At 37.8% G+C, this 24,303-nt stretch overlaps 1 protein-coding gene across 5 annotated transcripts in view; it reads left to right on the forward strand.

Moving 5' to 3' along the window:
* FOCAD (focadhesin) overlaps nucleotides 1-24,303 on the forward strand; it is a 319,213-nt gene that overhangs the window by 270,141 nt on the left and 24,769 nt on the right. For all 5 annotated transcript variants that reach the window (XM_024126842.3, XM_028494027.2, XM_028494026.2 and 2 more), the window contains 4 exons: nucleotides 4,339-4,416; nucleotides 5,095-5,166; nucleotides 6,468-6,570; nucleotides 8,443-8,523. In XM_024126842.3, coding sequence (XP_023982610.1) covers nucleotides 4,339-4,416; nucleotides 5,095-5,166; nucleotides 6,468-6,570; nucleotides 8,443-8,523 — 334 coding nt within the window. The remainder of the gene's footprint in view (nucleotides 1-4,338; nucleotides 4,417-5,094; nucleotides 5,167-6,467; nucleotides 6,571-8,442; nucleotides 8,524-24,303) is intronic.

A 24,303-nucleotide genomic window follows, 5' to 3' on the forward strand; every position in this document is an offset into this window, starting at 1 on the left:
GTCTTTTACCTCCTTAGGTAGGTTTATTCCTAGGTATTTTATTCTTTTTGTTGCATTGGTGAATGGGATTGTTTCCTTAATTTCTCTTTCTGATCTTTCATTGTTAGTGTATAGGAATGCAAGAGATTTCTGTGTATTAATTTTGTATCCTGAAACTTTACCAAATTCATTGATTAGCTCTAGTTTTTTGGTGGCATCTTTAGGATTATCTGTGTATAGTATTGTGTCATCTGAAAAGAGTGACAGTTTTACTTCTTCTTTTCCAATTTGTATTCCTTTTATTTCTTTTTCTTCTCTGATTGCCATGGCTAGGACTTGCAAAACATAAAAATATATGGTTTTTATTCTTCCATTTGTTAATATGGTGTATCGCATTGATTGATTTGCATATATTGAAGAATCCTTTCATCCTTGGGATAAATCCCACTTGGTCATGGTATATGATCCTTTTAATGTGCTGCTGGATTCTGTTTGCTAGCATTTTGTTGAGGATTTTTGCATCTATATTCAAAAGTGATATTGGTCTGTAATTTTCTTTTTTTGTAGTATCTTTGCCTGGTTTTGGTAACAGGGTTTTGATGGCCTCGTAGAATGAGTTTAGTAGTGTTCCTTCCTCTGAAATGTTTTGGAGGAGTTTGAGAAGGATGGGTGTTAGCTCTTCTCTAAATGTTTGATAGAATTCACCTGTGAAGTCATCTGGTCCTGGACTTTTGTTTGTTGGAAGATTTTTAATCACAGTTTCAATTTCATTCCTTGTGATTGGTCTGTTCATATTTTCTATTTCTTTCTGGTTCAGTCTTGGAAGGTTATACCTTTCTTAGAATTTGTCCATTTCTTCCAGGTTGTCCATTTTATTGGCATAGAGTTGCTTGTAGTAGTCTCTTAGGATGCTTGGTATTTCTGCGGTGTCCATTGTAACTTCTCCTTTTTCATTTCTAATTTTATTGGAGTCCTCTCCCTCTTTTTCTTGATGGGTCTGGCTAAAGGTTTATCAATTTTGTTTATCTTGTCAAAGAACCAGCTTTTAGTTTTATTGATCTTTGCTATTGTTTCCTTCATTTGTTTTTCAGTTATTTCTGATCTAATCTTTATGATTTCTTTCCTCTACTAACTTTGGGTTTTGTTTGTTCCTCTTTCTTTAGTTCCTTTAAGTGTAAGTTTAGAGTGTTTGTTTCAGATGTTTCTTGTTTCTTGAGGTAGGATTGTATAGCTATAAACTTCCTTCTTAGAACTGCTTTTGCTGCATCCCATAGGTTTCGGATTGTCGTGTTTTCGTTGTCATTTGTCTCTAGGTATTTTTTTATTTCCTCTTTGATTGCTTCAGTGATCTCTTAGTTATTTTGCAATGTATTGTTTAGCTTCCATGTGTTTGTGTTTTTTAAGTTTTTTTCCCTGTAATTTATTTCTAATCTCAGCGTTTTGGTTGGAAAAGATGCTTGATATGATTTCAATTTTCTTAAATTTACCGAGGCTTGATTTGTGACCCAAGATGTGATCTATCCTGGAGAATGTTCTGTGTGCACTTGAGAAGAAAGTGTAATCTGCTGTTTTCAGATGGAATGTCCTATAAATATCGATTAAATCTATCTGGTCTCTTGTGACATTTAAAGCTTATGTTTCCTTATTAATTTTCTGTCTGGGTGATCTGTCCATTGGTGTAAGTGAAGTGTTAAAGTCCCCCTCTATTATTGTGTTACAGTCAATTTCTCCTTTTATGGCTGTTAGCATTTGCCTTATCTATTGAGGTGGTCCTATGTTGGGTGCATATATATTTATAATTGTCATATCTTCTTCTTGGATCGATCCCTTGATCAGTATGTAGTGTCATTCCTTGTCTCTTGTAACATTCTTTATTTTAAAGTCTATTTTATCTGATATGAGTATTGCTACTCCAGCTTTCTTTTGATTTCCATTTGCATGGAATATCTTTTTACATCCCCTCACTTTCAATATGTATGTTTCCCTAGGTCTGAAGTGGGTCTCTTGTAGACAGCATATTAATGGGTTGTACTTTTGTATCCATTCAGCAAGCCTGTGTCTTTTGGTTGGAGCATTTAATCCATTCACATTTAAGGTAATTGTTGATATGTATGTTCCTATTACCATTTTCTTAATTGTTTTGGGTCTGTCTTTGTAGGTCCTTTTTTCTCTTGTGTTTCCCAAGAAACACTGCTTAGAGAAGTTCCTTTAGCATTTGTTGTAGAGCTGGTTTGGTGGTGCTGAATTCTCTTAGCTTTTGTTTGTCTGTAAAGCTTTTGATTTCTCTGTCGAATCTGAATGAGATCCTTGCTGGGTAGAGTAATCTTGGTTGTAGTTTCTTCCCTTTCATCACTTTAAATATATCGTGCCACTCCCTTCTGGCTTGTAGAGTTTCTGCTGAGAGATCAGCTGTTTACCTCATGGGGGCTCCCTTGTATGTTATTTGTCGTTTTTCCCGTGTCACTTTTAATAATTTTTCTTTTTCTTTAATTTTTGTCCATTTGATTACTGTGTGTCTCGGCATGTTTCTCCTTGGGTTTATCCTGCCTGGGACTCTCTGCACTTCCTGGATTTGGGTGTCTATTTCCTTTCCCACGTTAGGGAAGTTTTTGACTATAATCTCTTCAAATATTTTCTAGGGTTCTTTCTCTCTCTCTTCTCCTTCTGAGACCCCTGTAATGCGAATGTTGGTGCATTTTATGTTGGCCCAGACGTCTCTTAGGCTTTCTTCATTTTTTCTTTCTTTCTTCTTTATTCTGTTCTGCAGCAGTGAATTCCAGCATTCTATCTTCCAGGTCACTTATCTGTTCTGCCTCAGTTATTCTGCTATTGATTCCTTCTAGTGTATTTTTCATTTCAATTATTGTATTGTTTATCTCTGTTTGCTTGTTCTTTAATTCTTCTAGGTGTTTGTTCTTTAATTCTCCTAGGTCTTTGTTAAACATTTCTTGCATGTTCTCAATTTTTGCCTCCATTCTTTTTCCGAGGTCCTGGATCATCTTCACTATCATTATTCTGAATTCTTTTTCTGGAAGGTTACCTTTCTCCACTTCATTTAGTTGTTTTTCTGGGGTTTTATCTTGTTCCTTCATCTGGTGCATAGTCCTCTGCCTTTTCATTTTGTGTATCATTCTGTGAATATGGTTTTCGTTCCACAGGCTGCAGGATTGTAGTTCTTCTTGCTTCTGCTGTCTGCCCTCTGGTGGATGAGGCTATCTAAGAGACTTGTGCAAGCTTCCTGATGGGAGGGACTGGTGGTGGGTAGAGCTCGGTGTTGTGCTGGTGGCAGTGCTCAGTAAAACTTTAATCCACTTGTCTGCTGTTGGGTGGGTTGAGTTCCCTCCCTGTTGGTTGTTTGGCCTGAGGTGACCCAGCGCTGGAGGCTACAGGCTCTTTGGTGGGGCTAATGGTGGACTCTGAAAGGCCTCACACCAAGGAGTACTTCCCAGAACTTCTGCTGCCAGTGTCCTTGTCCCTGTGGTGAGCCACAGGCACCTCTTGCCTCTGCAGGAGACTCTCCAACACTAGCTGTTAGGTCTGGTTCAGTCTCCTATGGGGTCACTGCTCCTTCTCCCTGGGTCCTGATGCACACACTACTTTGTGTGTGCCCTCCAAGAGTGGAGTCTTTGTTTCCCCCAGTCCTGTTGAAGTCCTGCAGTGAAATCCTGCTCACCTTCAAAGTCTGATTCTCTGGGAATTCCTCCTCCCATTGCCAGACCCCCAAGTTGGGAAGCCTGACATGGGGCTCAGAAACTTCACTCCATTGGGTGGACTTCTGTGTTATAATTGTTCTCCAGTTTGTGAGTCACCCACCCAGCAGTTACAGGATCTGATTTTATTGTGATTGCACCCCTCCTACCATCTCATTGCAGCTTCTCCTTTGTCTTTGGATGTGGGGTATCTTTTTTTGGTGAGTTGCAATATCTTCCTGTCAATGATCGTTCAGCAGTTAGTTGTGGTTTTGGTGTTCTCACAAGAGGGAGTGAGCGCACTTCCTTCTACTCCGCCATCTTGAACCAATCTCCCCCAAGACACATGTATTTTTAATGCCTTATAAATGATACATCCTGTTAACCATTATAGTTTTTTTTTTTTAACTGGCTATTTTGTCAGTGTGTTAATTTTAAAACAACACTGGTTTTGAAAAATAAAAAATGACAAGAAACCACCTAGAATCTAACAACTTTAACCTGTTACTTTATTCAAGTCTGCTGCCATTCTCAGTTCAGTGACACAGGTTGTGTTGACCATACAAATTTAGTACCATTTTGGCCAGTTGTTTCTCTATGATATAATTTTTATCCACTTCACACCCAAGGACTGTTTCCCTCTTGACATATTCTGATGCTTTGTTTTCAGGGCACCTCCACAATGCTTTGTTTGGCAGCTCTTCATGGCATGGTGGCCTTGGTAGGCTCTGAAGGGGATGTAATGCAGGTAAAAAAAAAAAAAAGGGGGCGGCAGGTGGGGGAAGAAACCTAAATGTGTACATAGTCACAGCAAGAAAAGAATACCCAATATCTCAGTATGCTAAGGAAAGAACAGTATATGATCATGGTATTGTTTACACTGGGCTTTCTAGTGCCTTTATATATGGAAAATTGCTCTTGGTCAAGAATTCTTTCTATAGAGATATGTTCCTTATTTTATTTGGTTTGTAGGAATTAAACCTAGTCAACTTATATACTTTCTACAAAATTATCTGAATGAGAAAAGTGATTGGATCCTAAGAAACTTTAAAAGCCATTCATAAGAAACTCCATTTTGCATCTGTGATGTTTAAGTTTATATCTATGTAATTATGTTTTCACTTTAAAATGTTTTGTGTAGTGGACATATGTATATGTAAATTTACAAGTAATTCTAAGGCGTTCCTTTGTTCATACAGTAAAGATTTATTACATGACTGCTACATGCACTGAACTGGTGCTAGGAAATCAGTGATTTCATAAAGCATGGGCCCTGCCTTCAAGGAGCTCATAGCTTTTGTTTTTGAAATATAAGGATATAATGATAAATTATTTCACAGCTTAGATGATGATAACTCATACACTGGGAATATCATTATTTACTTCTGGGGGGATGCGGGATGGGTATTTCTCCTTTTTCTTTCAGCTGAAGTCAGAAGCCATCCAGTCCTCTCATTTTCAAGGCAGACTTAATGAAGTCATTAGAACTTTAACTCAGGTGAGAAGGGGAATTTCAGACCCTTGAGTGGGAAAACAGATATTCCCCTTTGTGGTCTTTTTTCTTTTTCATGATATAAACTGTTTTACTTAGACAATGGGAGACTCTCTGGTTATTCATGGTGAGTTCAAGGGTCATTGGAGAATGGCTTACGGCCCTGCATAATTTGCTGATCAACACACACCACCTCTGGAAAAAAAGAAAGCTGGCATTTTTGAGTTAAGTTGGCACTGGTTTCTCTTAAAAATTAAAACCTGACCTTGCAAAGAATGTCAGGCCCTCCAGACAAGGAAAAGTGGAAGACAGTCAAAGGGCAGGGCATATATCTAAGCAAGAGGCACTAGTTCAGATGTCACTGGTAAAAGTATTTGGGTAAATTATGGTCAGCATTCTCCTTGGCTAAAGAATAAACATGTCCATCTACTGAGAAATGATTTTGTATTTTCAGATTTTTATTTTTAAAAAATCATGATGTTCATTGAATAAACTTAAAAGTACAAGATGAAAGAAGCTGAAAAAATATCACTGATGTTCCTCCCAACCTGAAGCAGCTGCTACTAATATTTGGTCATATTTCTTTTTAAGCATTCTTATTTTCTCTGCATAGTTGTATTCTTATCATATGTAGAACTTTGTATCCTAGGCTTTTCACTTAGCATACTTGTTTTCATTCTTGCAAAATACAGCTGGTTATAATACTCACCACAAAAAAGAAGTTTTAGGAATTCATGCTTTTAAAAGCAAACAAATTTCTGAACAGAAGAAACTCTCTTTTGCATGTATGAATATGAATATTCTCCAAAAAAAATTCTACTGAAACAAGTTGCTGTAACTTGGGGAAAAAAATCTATAAATGAAAACTATTATTTAAAAAATCTTATTATGAATGATAAAACAGTAATAGAGCATTATTCAAAGAAGAGAACAAAATAGTATCTCCTTCTACTTTAAAAGGTACTTTAGTTTTAAGCAACTGTCACCTCTTTTTACTTTTTGGGTTTTCTTTTCTCATTATTTGAAAATTCCTTTAGACCAGTCTGACTCAGTGAAACCTGAGACAACCACTGGTACCTTCCATCATGACTGATAGATTCATTCATTCATTCATTCATTCAGCAACACTTGTTGATCACCTCTATGTCCCACGTTTAGTATACTAGACAGTTGATAGTACATCTTGTATATCTCATTACCAGCCAAGCCACCACCTCATAAAAGATTAGTGACCTCCTGTGAGTGGCCTTCTATTGAATAGAATTTGGCTCTTGCTCCATCATTGAACTGTTACATTTCATTTTTAGGTCATCAGTGTGTCTGGGGTGATTGGTCTTCAGTCAAATGCAATCTGGCTTCTAGGACATCTTCATCTGTCTACTCTGTCCTCAAATCAAAGTAGAACCTCGGGTAAGATTGGAGTCATAGGACACTGGAGCTGGAAGGAGGGATTGCTGACCTGGGGCAATGTGCTTTGTTAAGAGAGTTAATTTTCACAGCTACCCTAGCATAGTAATATCAGTGGTGGATATTACTGTCCCTCTTTTACATCAGAGGAAAATGGACTGTGGAGAGGTCTCCTGACTTGCCCAGGGTCACATAGCAGTAAATGGTAAGCATGCGGTTTGAACTAAGATCTGTCGGCCACCAAAGCCCATGCTCTTTTCACTCTTTCTCTCTGCCTGCCTTGGAGATCGGTTTAGACATTGAGTCTAACCCCATATTTTACAAATGGAGAAGCTGAGGCTCAGAAAGATTACATGACTTAAGTACAAGCTTAATGAGAAATCCAGAAACTAGGAATCAGACCCTTGAAGCTTGGAACAGAGTTCTTTTTATTTTACTAGATGTAATCATAGTTTATATAATATTCATATTTCATTAAAAAACTCTTCATATATGGCTGGAGTTCTTCTGGCCCCTGGTTTTGAGAAAATAATTGGGTAAGTACTTTTAAAGATGTATATCTCCTTGGCCTTGGAATTAAAATCCTAGGTCTTAATGTAACAAGGCTTTTTCTATTTCCAGCTTTTTAATAAAAGCAATAAAAATATTTGCAATTCCCACATGCTTAACTTATGTATGTACTTGGAGATCTTCTGGGGAAGGCATCACTGTAATGCACTGGGACCTATAGCTACTCCTCGCTCTTTATAGAATTTTGACCACTGGCTCTCTTGGACTCATGCCAGGGAGGTTTAGGTACCAAAGATTCCTCATTAAAACCTAGTTTCACATATCCCCTGACAGGTAGTCTACAGACAGCATTACCATGGGCCACTATAATTACTGTCTCCCTCATTTTCAGTCACTCCTCAGCTATAGAAATAGGACACGGTTCCACAGCATTCCCAACATAATGAACTTTAGACAACTAGAAGCTGTCATATTAAAACTGGAAAAAGACAAAAAGAAGTAGTCATATTAGAAACCCTTGGTATTGCTAGTTTTGAAGGGCAGTGCTCTCACAAGGTCCTGGTAAAATAGCATGCGTATGTGAGGCTTTTGCTTTTTCACATAGGCTTTTAATTGTTATACTGTGGAGTACACGGTCTGGCCCACATATACTGAAGGCAGGTCGTAGTGAATCATCTTACACCCAGGTTCTTTGGAGCAACATGATTGTGTGTCTGGAAAAGTTGAGCCATCTATCCCAGTAAAAACCATTTCATGAAACAATTTTGTGGAACTGGGAGGAGAAGAATCTGGAAAACTCCCAGGATTCAACGAGCATAAATATCACTCCTTCACTGTTCCAGGTCAGCAGGCACATCTGGTTATTTGCACGTGTTGGTCACATAGAGGTCCCTGCCTTATGAAGTAAGAGACTGGCTGATATTAATGCTGATTGATGTATTTCCATAGTTCATATATCTGACTCAGGGTGCCCTGAAATAGCCCAGAGAATGGTGGTCTCATCCTAGAAGCCCAGTAGACTCCTTGCTGACACAGAGGAGGTCACTGGATTGTGGCTCATTGATGTGCCAAAGTGGAAAAGGGTTTTTTAAAACCACTTCCGTACAATTTCTGTCCTCTGTGGTTTTTCAGCCTCCTCTAGATTTACCACCATTTTAGATTTGCTTGCATAGCCTAAGTGATGACTTCAAGGCCAGTCACTTAACCTAATAGAATTAGTTGCAACCACAGAGTATTGTTCTGAGATTAATGGCATAAACACTTCTGCTTTGTCTCTAGGTTGATATGGCAGCATGAGATCATTATCTTTCCTTCATTAGTCCCACCAGGTTCATTGGTTAATTTGATCATTTTCTGTCTCCACAGTTCCTACTGACTATAGCTATTTGCCTGAAAGCAGTTTTATTAGAGCAGCCATTGGCTTCTTCATTACAGGAGGAAAAAAAGGCAAGTGAGCACATTTCTTGAACTCTGTTATACTGTCTACATGTCAAGTTTGTGTGCCCTCAGCTTGCTTCTGTAGAATTAAACAATACAAATCTGAAGGGGTGAATAATTTCTCCTGCCAGATCGTCTTTGCAGTAGAGATGACTAGGAGACCAACTACACTAAGTGGTACATAAACATACACACTGTGTGTACTCTTGGAACTACCATATCTGATCTTGGGGGACATGTGAATATCTTAATCTTCCTTTTGGCCATTTCAAAAGTATAAGCACACATTACTTTTCTTGTCAATTTCAAGTGAGTGTGACCTAAAAAGAGAAAACACATATGGGTGCAGTTTGTATTCCAGGACCAGACTTGGAGGTAAGTCTTCTCCCTGAACCTTGTGTGATCACTTTGTGTTGTTGCAATCACTGGCTCTAGTTCTTAATTTTAGCTTGTGTTCTTTTTCTCTGCACCAGTTGTCCCTTTGTGATTCTTTGTTGCTGCCACACACAACCTAAAGACAGAGATTGAGTGCCTTTTGTTTTTAACTGGAGCCAAAATAATGCCACATAAATTATTAAATAAATGCTCTTTAATGATACACACCTACCATTTCGTGCTATGAGGAAAAAATGGATCCGAAATGAGCATGTCATGGCTCAGGAACCAGTTTTATGTAATATTCTTTCATTGATGTGTGCTAGTTTCATTCATCCTTGGGTTGGCTGTGTCAGTCTGGGCAAAATCAGTGCCTGTATTACAACAAGACTGTCCCAGTTTTAGGGCAAAAAAAGTTTTTAAACCAATTAAAATGAAGACATCTGGAGACATCTGAAGTCACTGATTAATGGAGGTCATGGAAGGATAAAATCTCACCATTGGAAGGGACATTAAAAGTCATGTCCATTGTCTAAGTTTCCACTGGGTACAGAAATCCCTGGAGCTTCCAGATTGTAAACTACTTTCATAGGTTGGACATGAATTCCCTTAGTTTCTGCAGTTCTAGAAATTGTGCATAATATTATCCTTGGGTCATGACTTAGCATAATTTGCTTTTACATATCCTCAGTAAAAATTGGTATAAGGTTATGTCATTGTTGTACAAGATATGTTTATATATGAGCATGTCATATATATAATGTGGAGTTAATTGTTTATATTGCCATAAATTAAGTCTTTTTAAAGTACAGAGATGTCTCCATTAGGAGGAAATTGAATTCTTACTAAAGGAGCATCTAAAATTTCCATGGCTAGAATAATTCTAGGAACATATATTTTTGCTCTATTTTTTGTTAGTTTGCTCACTGATATCTTATAAAATTTTTAAATGATGATAATGTGAGATATTTCCATGAAAAATAAAACTCTTAAGACCAAATGAAAGACATACTCTTTCTTTTCTAGTGACTAAAATGTCATTTGGCTCCCTAGATTCATATTTCTTAGTAGAAATGAATTTTCTCTGAATCTTGTGGAAAATTCTCTGTTAAATGTAACATTTTTAATTATGCAGTCATGGTACAACAGGAAGTATTCTGTTCTAAAACTGAAAAATCAGGTGAAGTTGACATCAGAAACGTTATGTAAAATCTTACTATTAAAGCTATTTTAAGACAAATAAATGAAGTATTTAAAAAATGCCATATTACCAGTCACATTTTTGGCATTCTCAGGTTGTGGGAGAGGGCTGCCTTCTTGTCAGGTTTACTGACTAGATTCAGAGGAAAATCCATTCAGCCTTACCCATTACTAATGATGACCCCAGAGGAGTGGAGGCCGTGGGAGGCTGACCTCCGTCTCGGAAGCCCATTTACAAAAACAAAACCAGACCCTGCTCTATGGGTCTAAATGGGATGGCCAAATGCGGAGGTGTGCATGCAAACGAGTGTTTTCTTCTTCAATATGCCCAGCTCATTTGAATTTTAATAACTCCCTTCTGAAGCAGCTTTTGAGTTTAAATGTCTGGGTGTCACTCATCAGAGCCCAGTGGCGCTGCTGATAGGAAGGATGACAACTTTGGTGAGCTCTTTTGAGGAAGAAATGGCTTGAGAGAATAAAAATCATTCTTGGCATAGGCAGAAGAGAGAAAACTTTAGGGATAGCATGGCTTTGTTGCCTCCTTGTGCCATTTAGTAACTCACGAGAAGAAGAAAAATGTGATGAGTTATCCCTGATTCACACATATGCCAGGTTGAGATTGGATGTCATGATCTCAGTTTTAGCCAATCAGATTTGAGATAGTGAATATATTAATCTGCTTCAAATGTTCAGGGCTTTTCTCATTCTAGATACTCACTTTAGTACTCATACAACAGAACATACCATATGTTCATAGCATCCATTCCTTCATACAGGCCTACATTTTAAAACCATGCCAAACAGATAAAATTCCTTCCAATTTTAAAAGACTGCAGTTAATAGTTTTGAATATAACTGTTTTTTTGCTATACTCTATAACATTTTCTCTTCTTCCCTAATAGCCCCACCTTCTAGGAGATGTAATATTCCTTAACCCTTGTCATCATCATAATCTAGTCTATGGACATTTCTTGGCTGTGCTATGCTTAAAATTTGCTTATAATCTAATTCCGCCTATCATGGAATTATTTTCTATCTTAAGGGTCTCTAAATTTTGACTCTTATTTTTGCTTCTTTTCTATACATTTATTCTTTTGCCTGATTTCTGATCTTTGTTTTTTCTCAACCTCATAACATATTCAGATTTCATCAAGATTTTACCTACTTTTTAAACAAAACACTTAAAATGTATTAAAAGTACTTAATAAAAATAATCATTTATTTTTGGCAATAACATTTAGGTATTTCTACCTAATCATTTAGGATTATTTTTCTCTTGCTGGGGAATGTGACTTTCTAAGCTTTAATTTTTCTATTAGGCTTTAAAATTTACAATAAGAAGTATTAATTCGCGGAAAGTATATTTAAATCCTTGTAAGAAAGTCAGTATGAATGGCATTTCCTTCTTGATATGGATTCATTGGTCAGCGATTTGAGTGTATAAGTGTTGGGCTTGTACATATACTATAGATAGGTAGATTCTCAGTTGATCATTTTTGGATTACTAGCATGAGATACAATTGTTGATGAGTCTAGCCAAGAGAGCAGAATATAGAATAAATGATATGAGAAAGCTGTCCTATTTTTCTGATGAAATTATGGAGTTGGTTAACAAAAGTATGTTATTTTTAAGTATTTTAGTTTGGTAATAGTTTACCTATACAATTCTTTTAAAAAAGTTATTAGAAATGAATACATGTGCATAACACTAAGTTCAAAAATGGTATGAAGAAAAAGAAAGAATCCCCTGTAATCTCACCACCTAGAGATAGCCTCAATAGATATTCCAGTGTATGTCCTCTAGATGTGTGTGTTATATTATATTGAATCATAAAATGTATATTATTTTATTGTCTTTTTTTAAAATTTAACAAGTTTCCATGTAAATGGACATAATCACCACTCATCCCCTGAAAAGAAGGGTTGAGGAAGCATGAAAAGAATCCTTGCATCACTTTTTAGACAGGTTTTAATATGATATGTTTGGGGAGTATTTAATTTCTATTTTTTTGTTGTAAACATCATAAAAATATTTGAAAGGAAAAAAGTCACCAATTATCCCATGACTTTCTAACAGCTATTATCATTTAAAATTTTTACTTTTTAATTTGTTCCTGTTATGCACACACAATGTTTACATATTTACCAGTATACATAAACTTTGTATTTTTTAACTTAATATTATATTGTAAACATTTCCCTATTTTCCATATATCTCCATAATTATCATTAAAAATGATTACCATTATCATTAATAATGATAATGACTGACTGTCGAATGTTCTGTCAAGTCGATGAATCATAACTAACCCATTTCCCTATAGATCATTTAAAATTTTTCCTATTATAGAGAACATCCTTGTGCATATAGCTTTCCTTAGGATAAATTGTCAGCAATTTATTAGTGGCCAAGAGTCTGAGGATTTGATGACTACAGGGATGGCATGGCCTCATTGCTCTTCAAAAGGACTGTAGCAGATTTCAGTACCTCGGCCCTGTCTGAGTATCATAGTACAGCAGCATATCATAGTTAAAAAGCATGGGAGCCAGACTGCCTGGGTTCATACCCCACTTACACTGCTTGCTGGCTATGTCACTTCAGGCAGGCTGCTTAAGTCTGTAATCTTCAGTTGCTTCTGTAAAGTGGAGAAAATAATTGAATCTTCTTTCTAGAGTTTTTGTAAGGATTATGAGTTTATGAGCCATCATCAGGCTGACGAGCTCATTGTGAAGGCACAATATAAAACATGGACCTTCAGTCACAGCGAATGCAGCTCTGGGTGCCGGGATAGTCAGAGGTGTTGGCAAGGAGAGGAAAGGGAGGCACCCTGGCACAACTTCCAATCACGCAAGAACAGCAATGGAAGTGAAGGCACTTGAGGAAGCTCAGGTTGGGAGTTCTCTGTGTCTTTCTGCCTGTGTCCTTTTTTGCATCCCTGCATCCCTGGTGGTGACTCTCTGGTGTCTGCCACAGGCAGGGGAAACCTTCAGTTCAGGAGGCAAGAAGTCAGAAGTCAAGGCTGTTGGTAGGGTGGGTTCTTTCTGGGGGCTCTGAACGAGAATCTGTTCCACGCTTTTCTCACAGCTTCACTTTATGTAACAGTGCTTAGGAAACAAATAAAGAATAAACCCTTTCTAGTTATCATATTACAAAGCAAACCATCAGATAGATAAAACAAACGACTACAATAAAAGCCAAGCAGGTATAAAATGATACTTTAAGACTACTTTAATTTGCATTCATTGTCAGAAGGAATGAACATTTTTGTATGTGTTTACTATTTGAGATGTCGTTTCTTTTTTATTAAATGTTAGATGTGCTTTAAAATTTATTTTACTTTTTATTTTAAAATAATTTAAAACTTACCAAAAAGTGAAAACAGCCAGATCACTTCTATATTCCTTTCACCCAGAGACCCTATTCAAGTTTCCCTGACAGCCCAAATGATGGCTTTAGCAGAAAAAGAATTTAATCCAGAATGTCACACTTGTCATCTCTTTGGTCCCCTTCAGTCTGGAACATTGCCTCGGTTGTTCTGTCTTTCATGACTTCAACATGTTTTAGGATTAGAAGCCAGTTGTTTTACAGAGCACTTTTCTGTTTGGGTTTGCCTGGTGTTCCTCACATGAGGTCAGTCACCTTTGGCAAGAATGTTACAGCCGTGGAGTCCTGCTCTGCACACTGCCTCCCTTCGGGTGGTACATGATGTCTGTCTTCCTCCACCAAAGTGATGCTAACTTTGATCACTTGGATAAGGTGATCTCTTCCAGGTTTCTCCTCATTAAAGTTCCTCCTTTCCTTTTATCATCAAGAAATATTTTATGTGGAGATATTTTGAGACTTTATGAATATCCCATTTTCATCCTACTTTCACCCATTAGTTTGGGTATCCATTAATGTTTTCTTGACTGAGTTATTACTCTGATGATTGCCAATAGGTGATTCTTAAAATTCCATTATCCCATTTACACTTTTTGGTAGGCTTTCTTCTAAAAGGAAAAGCTGCCTCCTTCCCTCCCTCCCTCTTCCGTCCTTCCTACTTTCCTTGATTTCTTTTTCTTTCTTCCTTTCTTTCTATCTTTCTTTCAATATGGACTGCTGAACTCCTATTATTCAATTTATTATTCAGTTATTCATTAATTTGATCCTCAAATTGTTCCAGACTAGATCAGTAAGAGCCTCTTTAAGTTGACTCTTGTGTCCTTTTGAGATAACCTTATCATTCTTTGAGTACCTCCTTTTCTTTGTGGCACACAAAGATGTTCTAGGTTCATCTAATATTATCCTCAGCCTTGTAATAGCCAGGTAACTCAAGTTTCTTCTCGTGGAGAAAGATATTTAGAAGCCAAGATCTTGGGTACAAATTACTGCATTGCTACTGCGGTAATCACTGCTCCTAGGCCCTTTCAGTGGGCAGTTAGGAAATTCTCTCTTTCTCTCCTTTTTTCCCTCCCTCCCTCCCTCCCTCCCTCCCTCCCTCCCTCCCTCTCTCTCTTTCTCTCTCACATATTGTCTATATTTATTTTTATATCTAGCTATATATATTGAAAAACTTGAGTTCATACCAATATCTCCAATTCAACATCACAGGCTTCCTTCTGCATTTCCTTATTCTTATTTGTAACTTTCTTCTCTGACTTTAAGAAACCTGACTCCCATTATTCTCAATATATTTGCCACAGTCCTGCTAAAGCTGCCTTCCTCTCTCCCAGGTCCTGATTTCCACTGAGCAGCCACCCTGCTTGGCAGCCTTCCTGGTGCTAAGGGGCTCAGGGATGTTTTTGTTTCTGATAACACTGGATGACATTGAAGTACTTGGTCCTAAGACAGAACATCCTACCAACTCTTAGTATCTGACTGACGTATTGGAATCATCAACTGTTTTCAACAGCTGTCTTGATTATAGAGTGGTTTCTGGCAAGGGGCTAAGCATCTGTTAGTCCCTCAAAATATACCATGCTGTCATTATGTCTATCTGTGTTTTCTAAGGGTTTTGTCTAGAAAAATTTGGCTTATCCTTTCCATCTTGTTTTAAACATCCTTTCCTCAGTGGAGGATAAGACAGGATTCCCTGATGTTCCCAGATTAGTATAGATTTCTTATGTGATAATTTATGTTTTTCATAGTACTTTACATATGTATAATTATTTGCTTAATTATTTGTGATTCTTTGTTTAAAGTCTGTCTTTCCCATTAGACTGTAATTTCCTCAAGGGCAGGAAGAACATGTGGGTTTTATCCTAAATGCTTAGTACAGAGTACTTGGCATGTAATAGTTTTCAAGTATTTGTTGATCTACCACTTTAAACATATATATATGTGTGTGTGTGTGTGTGTATGTGTAATCATATAATATATATATTATATATGTGTATATACATATATATATTGCTTCTAAACAACGCTAATGATGGAGAAGGTAAAGACATATCCACACCATACAAGCGACATGCTGGTGATGGGGAACAGACACACCAGTGGCTGTTAGCCTACTTGTTACCAGACTTTTCCTGTAGGGGTTACACATGTGCATTGTGGCACTGAGATCTGATCCTTTGTGTAGCCAGAGTATGTGTGATAATGGGTCCTGTAGTAATGCATTATGTTCGGATATGCCATTTATATCAGGGTTCTTTGAGGCTGTCAACTGGATGAGGGATTTAAAGCAACTTTGTACCCGGATTTTAAAACATCTGGATCCTTTTAACAAGTACTGTTAGGTCTTCTCAGTTCCAAATCCATTGTCTATAAAGCATTCCAGTATTTCTTTTTGTCTAAGACACTTGGGTGAAAGAGCACTGTAATAAGGGAACTGATCATTCCCATAGCCTAGATTTGGATTCTTGTGTCCAATGCTAAAGATCTCTGGGGAGGGAACCATATGACTCTGTTCTCCCATTTTGGGACTCCCTCTCTCTCCATACCTCCCTGCAAATGCTTAGAACTACCAGGTATTTTCTCCATTCCTAACAGCTGCTATAATTTCTTTCATTCCAGTTAGTTTCAGAATTAGTTCCCTGCAAATATAATGGACAATTTTGTGTGATTCTAGCTATGCTAGTCCATACTGATTCTCTGCTTTTTTAAAAAGTGGAAAATGTATTGCATTATAGCACTTACTTAATTTTCACCGCTGTGCTCCATTTTACAAGTTCTCCTTGTTTCTGACACTTGCTTGTATATTAATTAGGTCAGTTCTAAAGAGTATGGAAGCAACATGTAAAGTGTTTAGATAGTAAAGTGCAGTTACTGGTGAAAGTTCTGTTGTCCTGTCAAGAGAGAGCTTGTTGTCTAAGCAATAAAGATCTAGAAAATGGCCATATTTTACATTTGGTCCTGGTATTAGAGGACAGGTTGAATGTCTTTCCTGATTCTCTAGATCCTCTGGAAACTGCAAGTTTTCTGTAGTGAATTCTATAGAAGGACCTGGAATATAATTTTATATAGTTTTAAAAACACTTGATCTGAGAAAAAAATTTAATAGAAATCTGCTTATGAATTAACGATTTCCAATATAGAATTGGATTTATGTCCTTAATAGGAGTGAAGAGTAATTCTTTTTTTTTTTTTTAAGAATAATAAGCTTTTCCTACCTGGTAATGGCATTTCTAGAATATAGAACATTATTTTTATAAATTTATTTTATTTATTTATTTTTGGCTGTGTTGGGTCTTCATAGCAGTGTGAGGGCTTCTCATTGCAGTGGCTTCTCTTATTGTGGAGCCCGAGCTCTAGGCACACAGGCTTCAGTAGTTGTGGCTCGTGAGCTGTAGAGCACAGGCTCAGTAGTTGTGGTGCACAGGCTTAGTTGCTCCGTTGCATGTGGGATCTTCCTGGGCCAGGGCTCGAACCCATGTCCCCTGCATTGGCAAGCGGATTCTTAACCACTGCACCACCAGGGAAGCCCAGTGAAGAGTAATTCTATGTCCAGATATTTACTGTACTATCTGCCAGTTCATTAGGCTATTTCTATGAATCGTGAGCCAAAAGGCCCCCCAAGAGCAGCTTAAATTTTGTTGTCGTTGTTTTGTGAAATCAAAGACTCCAATTTGCAGCCAACTTTGGGTGTGGACAGCTGCCACATGTGGATAATCAGTATAGAGTTATGTGAATACCCAACCAGTTAATTCCTATCACAGCATTTTTATTTTTATCACACCTGATTTTTCCTTGTCTGTCCTGTCACTAGAGTATAAGCTCCTTGAGCATGGTGACCTCTTCTGCCCTGTTCAACACTGTCTCCACTGTCTGGTAGCTAATAGATACTCAGTTGAATAAATGAATGTGTTTATGAATATATTTACTTTTTTGGTCAGAAATTCTTCTACTTGTAATAGCAATGGTTAACTCCCTGATAATATTTCCTATACTCCTAGTACTACATCACAAGGTGGCATAGAAATAAAGCTTCAGTTACTGGTAACACAGCATAGAAGAGTGGCAGGTGTGTTGAGCTTTTAACATTTTCAAAAAGCAAAAAAGTGTTGGTTGGAGGGGAGAGAAACAGCACTGGAAGGCACACAACTAGTTTTATTATACTTTCCCAAGTTGGCAGAGGCAAAGGTACGGAGGTAGGTTTGTTGGTGGCTACCTAAGAAAATATGCTGATTCTTGAGATAGCTGTAGAAACATCAGAGAAAAGCCTACATTAGAAGCATGGGTTTACTAGTCATCAACGCATAAGTAGTCTGTAAAACTATGAGTAAATGAGCTTAGGCAGTGATAGCAATTATGTTAGTGTGCTTTTTATTACAGAAAACAATGACTCGCTTCAAGTGACTCAGTATTTACTGCAAGGATTCATAGGTTTCCTAGAAATCTAAGGACAGAAACTATTCTCAACCCTCAGAGTATCAGGAGCAGAAAGATACCAGGCATCAAGACTTTATCTTGCTTTCTGTCTACCTGCCCAGGGCTGCACTGTATCGATCTCTTCCATGGATTCTGCTTTTCTCATCAAAGACTGCTTCATCCCTTACTCTTCTTCTTGTGCTTGTGTGTGTGTGTGGGGGTGTGTGTGTGTGTGTGTGTGTGTGTGTGTGTGTGTGTGTGTGGTAAAATACACATAACATAAAATTTATCATTTTAACCATTTTAAAGTGTACAATTCAGTGGCATTTAGTACATTCACAATATTAGGCCACTGTCTAGTTCCAGAACATTTTCATCAGCCCAAAAGGAAACCTTGTACTCCCTGAGCAGTTGCTTCCATTCTCCCATTTCCCCCAGCCCCTAAGAGCCAAAATCTGCTTTCTGTCTCTGTGGATTTGCCTATTCTGCATATTTCATTTAAATGGCATCATTCGCCATATGGCCTTTTGTGATGGGCTTCTTTCGCTTAGCATAATGTTGTCAATGTTCATCCATGTTGTGGCAAGTATCAATATTTAGTTCCTTTTTAATGACTGAATAATATTCCAGTGCATGGATATGCATTTTATTTATCCATTCATCAGTTGATGGGCATTTGGGTTGTTTCTACCTTTTGGCCATTATGAGTGGTGCTGCTATGGAGATTTGTGTACAAGTTTTTGTTTGAATACCAGTTTTCAGTTCTTTTGGGTATGTATCTAGAGGTGGAATTGCTCGGTCATATAGTAATTCCATATAATTTTTTGAGGAACTGCCAAACTGTTTTTCCACAGTGGCTGCACCATTTTATATTCCTACTAGCGATGTATGAGGGTTCCAATTCCTCCACATCCTTGCAAACATTTGTTCTTTCTCCATTATTATTATTATCATTATCATTATTATTATCATCCTATTGAATGTGAAGTGATCACTTGGTTGATTTGTGTTTCCCTAATGACTAATGAGGTTAAGCATCTTCAACTACTTGTTGGTATATCTTCTTCGGAGAATTATCTGTTCAAGTCCTTTGATCATTTTAAAAATTAGATTGTCTTTTTGTTGTCGAATTGTAAGAATTATTTGTGTATTCTGGATACTGGACCCTTATCATATATACAATTTGCAAATGTTTTCTTGCATTCTCTAGGTTGTCTTATCAATTTGTTGATAATATCCTTGGACACACAAGTTTTTAACACTGACAAAGTTCAATTCATCTTTTTTCCTTTTGTTGCTCATATTTTTGGTCATACCTAAGAATCCATTGCCAAATCAAAGGTCATGAAGACTTACCTCTATGTTTTCTTCTAAGAGTTTTACAGTTTAATTCTTATATTGTCATTGACCCATTTTAAGTTAAGTTTTGTATGTGGTGTTAGGTAGGGATCCAGCTTCATTATTTACACCTGGCTACCTAGTTGTCCCAGCACCATTTGTTGAAGAGACCCTTCTTTCTCCTATTGAGTGGTCTTAGGACCCTTGTTAGAAAGCAATTGACCATAAATGTTTGGGTTTATTTCTGGCCTTCCCATTCTATTCCATTTGTTATATGTCTATCCTTATATTTGCCAGTACCACACTGTTTTGATTATTGTAGCTCTGTAGTAAGTTTTGAAATTGGTATGTGTGAGTCCTTTAAATTTTCCTTTTTCAAGATTGTTTTGACTATTTGGGCCCCCTTGCAATTTCATATAAATTTGAGAATCAACTTTTCCATTTCTGCAAAAAAGGTTGTTGAAATTTTGATAGGTATTGTGTTGAATCTGTAGATAGCTTTGAGTAGTATCATCTTAACAATATTAAATATTCCAATCCATGAGCTCAAGATGTCTTTCCATTTATTTAGATTTTCTTTTACTTCTTTCAGCAATGTTTTGTACTTTCAGTGTGTGTGTCTCTTACCTTGGTTAAATTTATTTTCCGATATTTTATTCTTTTGGGTACTAGTGCGTGTGGAATTGTTTCTTAATTTCCTTTTCAGATTATTCATTGCTGGGATATAGAAACACAACTGATTTTTGCTTGTTGATCTTATACCCTGTAACTTTACTACCTTCTCTTTTTCTATGTATAGGATCATGTCATCTGCAAATATAGATAGCTTTACTTCTTCCTTTCCAATCTGGATGCCTTTTATTTCTTTTTCTTGCCTAATGGCTCTGGCTAGAACATCCAATACAAAGTGGAGACAGTGAGCATCCTCGTCTTGTTCCTGATTGTAGAGGAAAAGATTACAGTCTTGCACCATTGAGTATGATTTTCACTGTGGGTTTCTTCACAAATGCGCTTTATCATATTAAGATAATTCCATTCTATTCCTAATTTTCTGAGTATATTTTTGTCATGAAAGAATGTTGGATTTTATCAAAAACTCTGTGTCAATTGAGATGATCATATGTTTTCCTCCCTTCATTCTTTTAATGTGGTATATATTACACTGATTGATTTTCTTATGTTGTATAACACTTTTATTCCTGGGATAAATCCTGCGTGGTCATCATGTATAATCCTTTTAATATGCCCTTGGATTCAGTTTACTAGTGTTTTGTTGAGAATTTACACATCTATATATGTAACAAAGAGTGGTTTGTAGTTTTCTTTTATTGTGTTGCCTTTGTCTAGCTTTGGTATCAGGCTAATGCTGGTCCCATAGAATGAGCTAAGAAGTATTCTCTCCTCTTCTGTTTTTTTGGAAGAAACTGAGAAGGATTTGTGTTAATTCTTCTTTAAGTGTTTGGTAGAATTCACCAGGGAAACCATCTGGTTCTGAACTTTTCTTTGTTGGGAGGTCTTTGATTACCGATTCAGTCTCTTGACTTGTTATAGGTCTGTTCATATTTTCTATTTGTTCTTGAGTCGGTTTTGGTAATTTGTGTGTTTTTAGGAATTTGTCCATTTCATCTAGATTATCCAATTTGTTGCATACAACTTTTTCTTAGTTTTCTCTTATAATCCTTTTTATTTCTGTAAGGTTGATAGAAATGTCATCACTTTCATTGCTAATCTTAGTTACTTGCATCTTCCTTCCCAATCAGTATACCTGTTATTTAATTTTTTTGTCTTATTGTATAAGCTACGTCTTCCAATATAATATTGAAATGCCATGGTGAGAAGAGACATCCTTGCCTTGTTCCTAATCCTAGTTTTTCATCAATAAGTATGATGTTAGCTGTTTTTTAAATAGATATGCTTTATCTGGTTGATGAAGTTCCCCTCTATTCCTAGTTTACTAGGAATAGTTTACTAGTTTACTGAGAGTTTTTATCATGAATGGGTGCTGTTTTTATCATGAATGGGTGCTGGATTTTGTCAAATGCTTTTTCTGCATTTATTGACATATATTCATATGATTTTTCTTCTTTAGCCTACTGATGTGATAGATTACATTAATTGATTTTCAAATGTTGAAGCAGTCTTGCATACCTGAGATAAGTTCTACTTGGTTGTGGTGTATAATTCTTTTTATACATTATTTTCTTGAAGATTTTTTGCATCTATGTTAATAAGAAATATCTGTAGTTTTCTTATGTCTTAATCTGGTTTTGCTATTAGGGTAATGCCATCCTCATGGAATGAGTTAGGTAGTATTCCCTCTGCTTTTATCTTCTGAAAGAGATTAAAGAGAATTGGTATAATTTCTTCTTTAAATGTTTGGTAGAGTTCACCAGTGAACCCATCTGGGCCTGTTGCTTTCTCTTTTGGAAGGTTATTAATTATTGATTCAGCTTTTAAATAGATGTAGTTCTATTCAGATTGTCTGTATCTTCTTGTATGAATTTTGGCAGATTGTGTCTTTCAAAGAATTGGTTCATTTCATCTAGGTTTTCAAATTTGTGGGCATAGATCTGTCCACACAGAGCATGCAGCATTGCATCAATTGTAGTTCAGATTTTCTTACCCCAGCACTGTTCCTGCAGCATCCACTCATGAGTCTCTGCTCTGATAAGCCATGACTCCCTGTATGCATGTGTCTGTCTCTCTAGTCTTGGAGGCAGCAGTTTGCCCTCTGTTCTTCCCTTGCTTAAGGATCCAAGAAGAGTTGTTGATTCTTCAGTCTGTTCAGCTTTTTACTTTTATACCAGAGTGGTAACTTCCAAGCTCCTTATGTGCAGAACTGGAAACCAAAAGTGTCTCCTTTTTTAAAAACTTTTTTTTAAATTATAAAAAACATATAACATAAAATTTGCCATCATAACTATTTTTAAGTATACATTTATATAGTGTTAAGTATATTCACATCATTATGAAACTAATCTCTGGAACTTTTTCATCTTGCAAAACTGAAACTTTGTACCCACTAAGCAATAATACCTACCCTTTTTCCCTTCCCTGACCCGTGGTAACCATAATTCTACTTTCCATATCTATTAATTTGACTATTTTAGATGCCAGGTATAAGTGGAATCATACAGTATTTGTCTTTTTGTGACTGGTTTATCTCACTTAGCATAGTGTCCTCAAGGTTGAGGACATGTAGCATATAACAGGATTTCTTTTCTTTTTAAAGTTGAATACTGTTCCATTCTATGTATATATCACATTTTGTTTATCTATTTATCCATCAATGGACATTTGGGTTGCTCTTGACTATTGTGAATACTACTGCTACAGAGGAGCTGAACCAAGATGGCAGAGTAGAAGGAAGTGCTCTCACGTCCTTCTACTGGAGGGACAGGAAGACACTGGAACAGGAAGACACTGGAACTCACCAAAAAAGATACCCTATATCCAAAGACAAAGGAGAAGCCACAATGAGACAGTAGGAGGGGCACAATCACAGCAAAATCAAATCCCATAATGCTGGGTCGGTGACTCACAGACTGGTGAACACTTATACCACAGAAGTCCACCCACTGGAGTGAAGGTTCTGAGCCCCACGTTAGGCTTCCCAACCTGAGTGTCCGGCAACGGGAGGAGGAATTCCTAGAGAATCAGACTTTGAAGTCTAGTGGGATTTGTTTGCAGGACTTCGACAGGACTGGGGGAAACAGAGACTCCACTCTTGGAGGGTATACACAAAGTAGTGTGCGCATCAGGACCCAGGGGAAGGAGCAGTCACCCCAGGGGAGACTGAACCAGACCTACCTGGTAGTGTTGGAAGGTCACCTGCAGAGGCTGGGGGGGTGCGCTGGGGGCTGTGGCTCACTGCGGGGACAAGGCCACCGGCAGCAGAAGTTCTGGGAAGTACTCCTTGGCGTGAGCGCTCCCAGAGTCTGCCATTAGTTCCATCGAAGAGCCCAAGTAGGTGCCAGTGTTGGGAAGCCACAATGAGACAGTAGGAGGGGCACAATCACAGCAAAATCAAATCCCATAATGCTGGGTCGGTGACTCACAGACTGGTGAACACTTATACCACAGAAGTCCACCCACTGGAGTGAAGGTTCTGAGCCCCACGTTAGGCTTCCCAACCTGAGTGTCCGGCAACGGGAGGAGGAATTCCTAGAGAATCAGACTTTGAAGTCTAGTGGGATTTGTTTGCAGGACTTCGACAGGACTGGGGGAAACAGAGACTCCACTCTTGGAGGGTATACACAAAGTAGTGTGCGCATCAGGACCCAGGGGAAGGAGCAGTCACCCCAGGGGAGACTGAACCAGACCTACCTGGTAGTGTTGGAAGGTCACCTGCAGAGGCTGGGGGGGTGCGCTGGGGGCTGTGGCTCACTGCGGGGACAAGGCCACCGGCAGCAGAAGTTCTGGGAAGTACTCCTTGGCGTGAGCGCTCCCAGAGTCTGCCATTAGTTCCATCGAAGAGCCCAAGTAGGTGCCAGTGTTGGTTTGCCTCAGACCAAACAACCAACAGGGAAGGAACCCAGCCCCGCCTATCAGCAGTCAAGTGGATTAAAGTTTTACTGAGTTCTGCCCACCAGAGCAACACCCAGCTCTAGCCACCACCAGTCTCTCCCATCAGGAAACCTGCACAAGCCTCTTAGATAGCCTCATCCACCAGAGGGCAGACAGCAGAAGCAAGGAGAACTACAATCCTGCAGCCTGTGGAACAAAAACCACATTCACAGAAAGATAGACAAGATGAAAAGGCAGAGGGCTAGATCCTTCATCCTTCCAGATGAATGAACAAGATAAAACCCCAGAAAAACAACAAAATGAAGTGGAGATAGGCAACCTTCCAGAAAAAGAATTCAGAATAATGATAGTGAAGATGATCCAGGACCTCGGAAAAACAATGGAGGCAAAGATCGAGAAGATGTAAGATATGTTTAACAAAGACCTAGAAGAATTAAAGGACAAACAAACAGAGATAAACAATACAATAACTGAAATTAAAACTACACTAGAAGGAATCAATAGCAGAATAACTGAGAAGAACGCAATAAGTGACCTGGAAGACAGAAGGGTGGTGG

This window comes from Physeter macrocephalus, chromosome 9 (assembly GCF_002837175.3).
Source record: "Physeter macrocephalus isolate SW-GA chromosome 9, ASM283717v5, whole genome shotgun sequence".
Taxonomy (NCBI): domain Eukaryota; kingdom Metazoa; phylum Chordata; class Mammalia; order Artiodactyla; family Physeteridae; genus Physeter; species Physeter macrocephalus.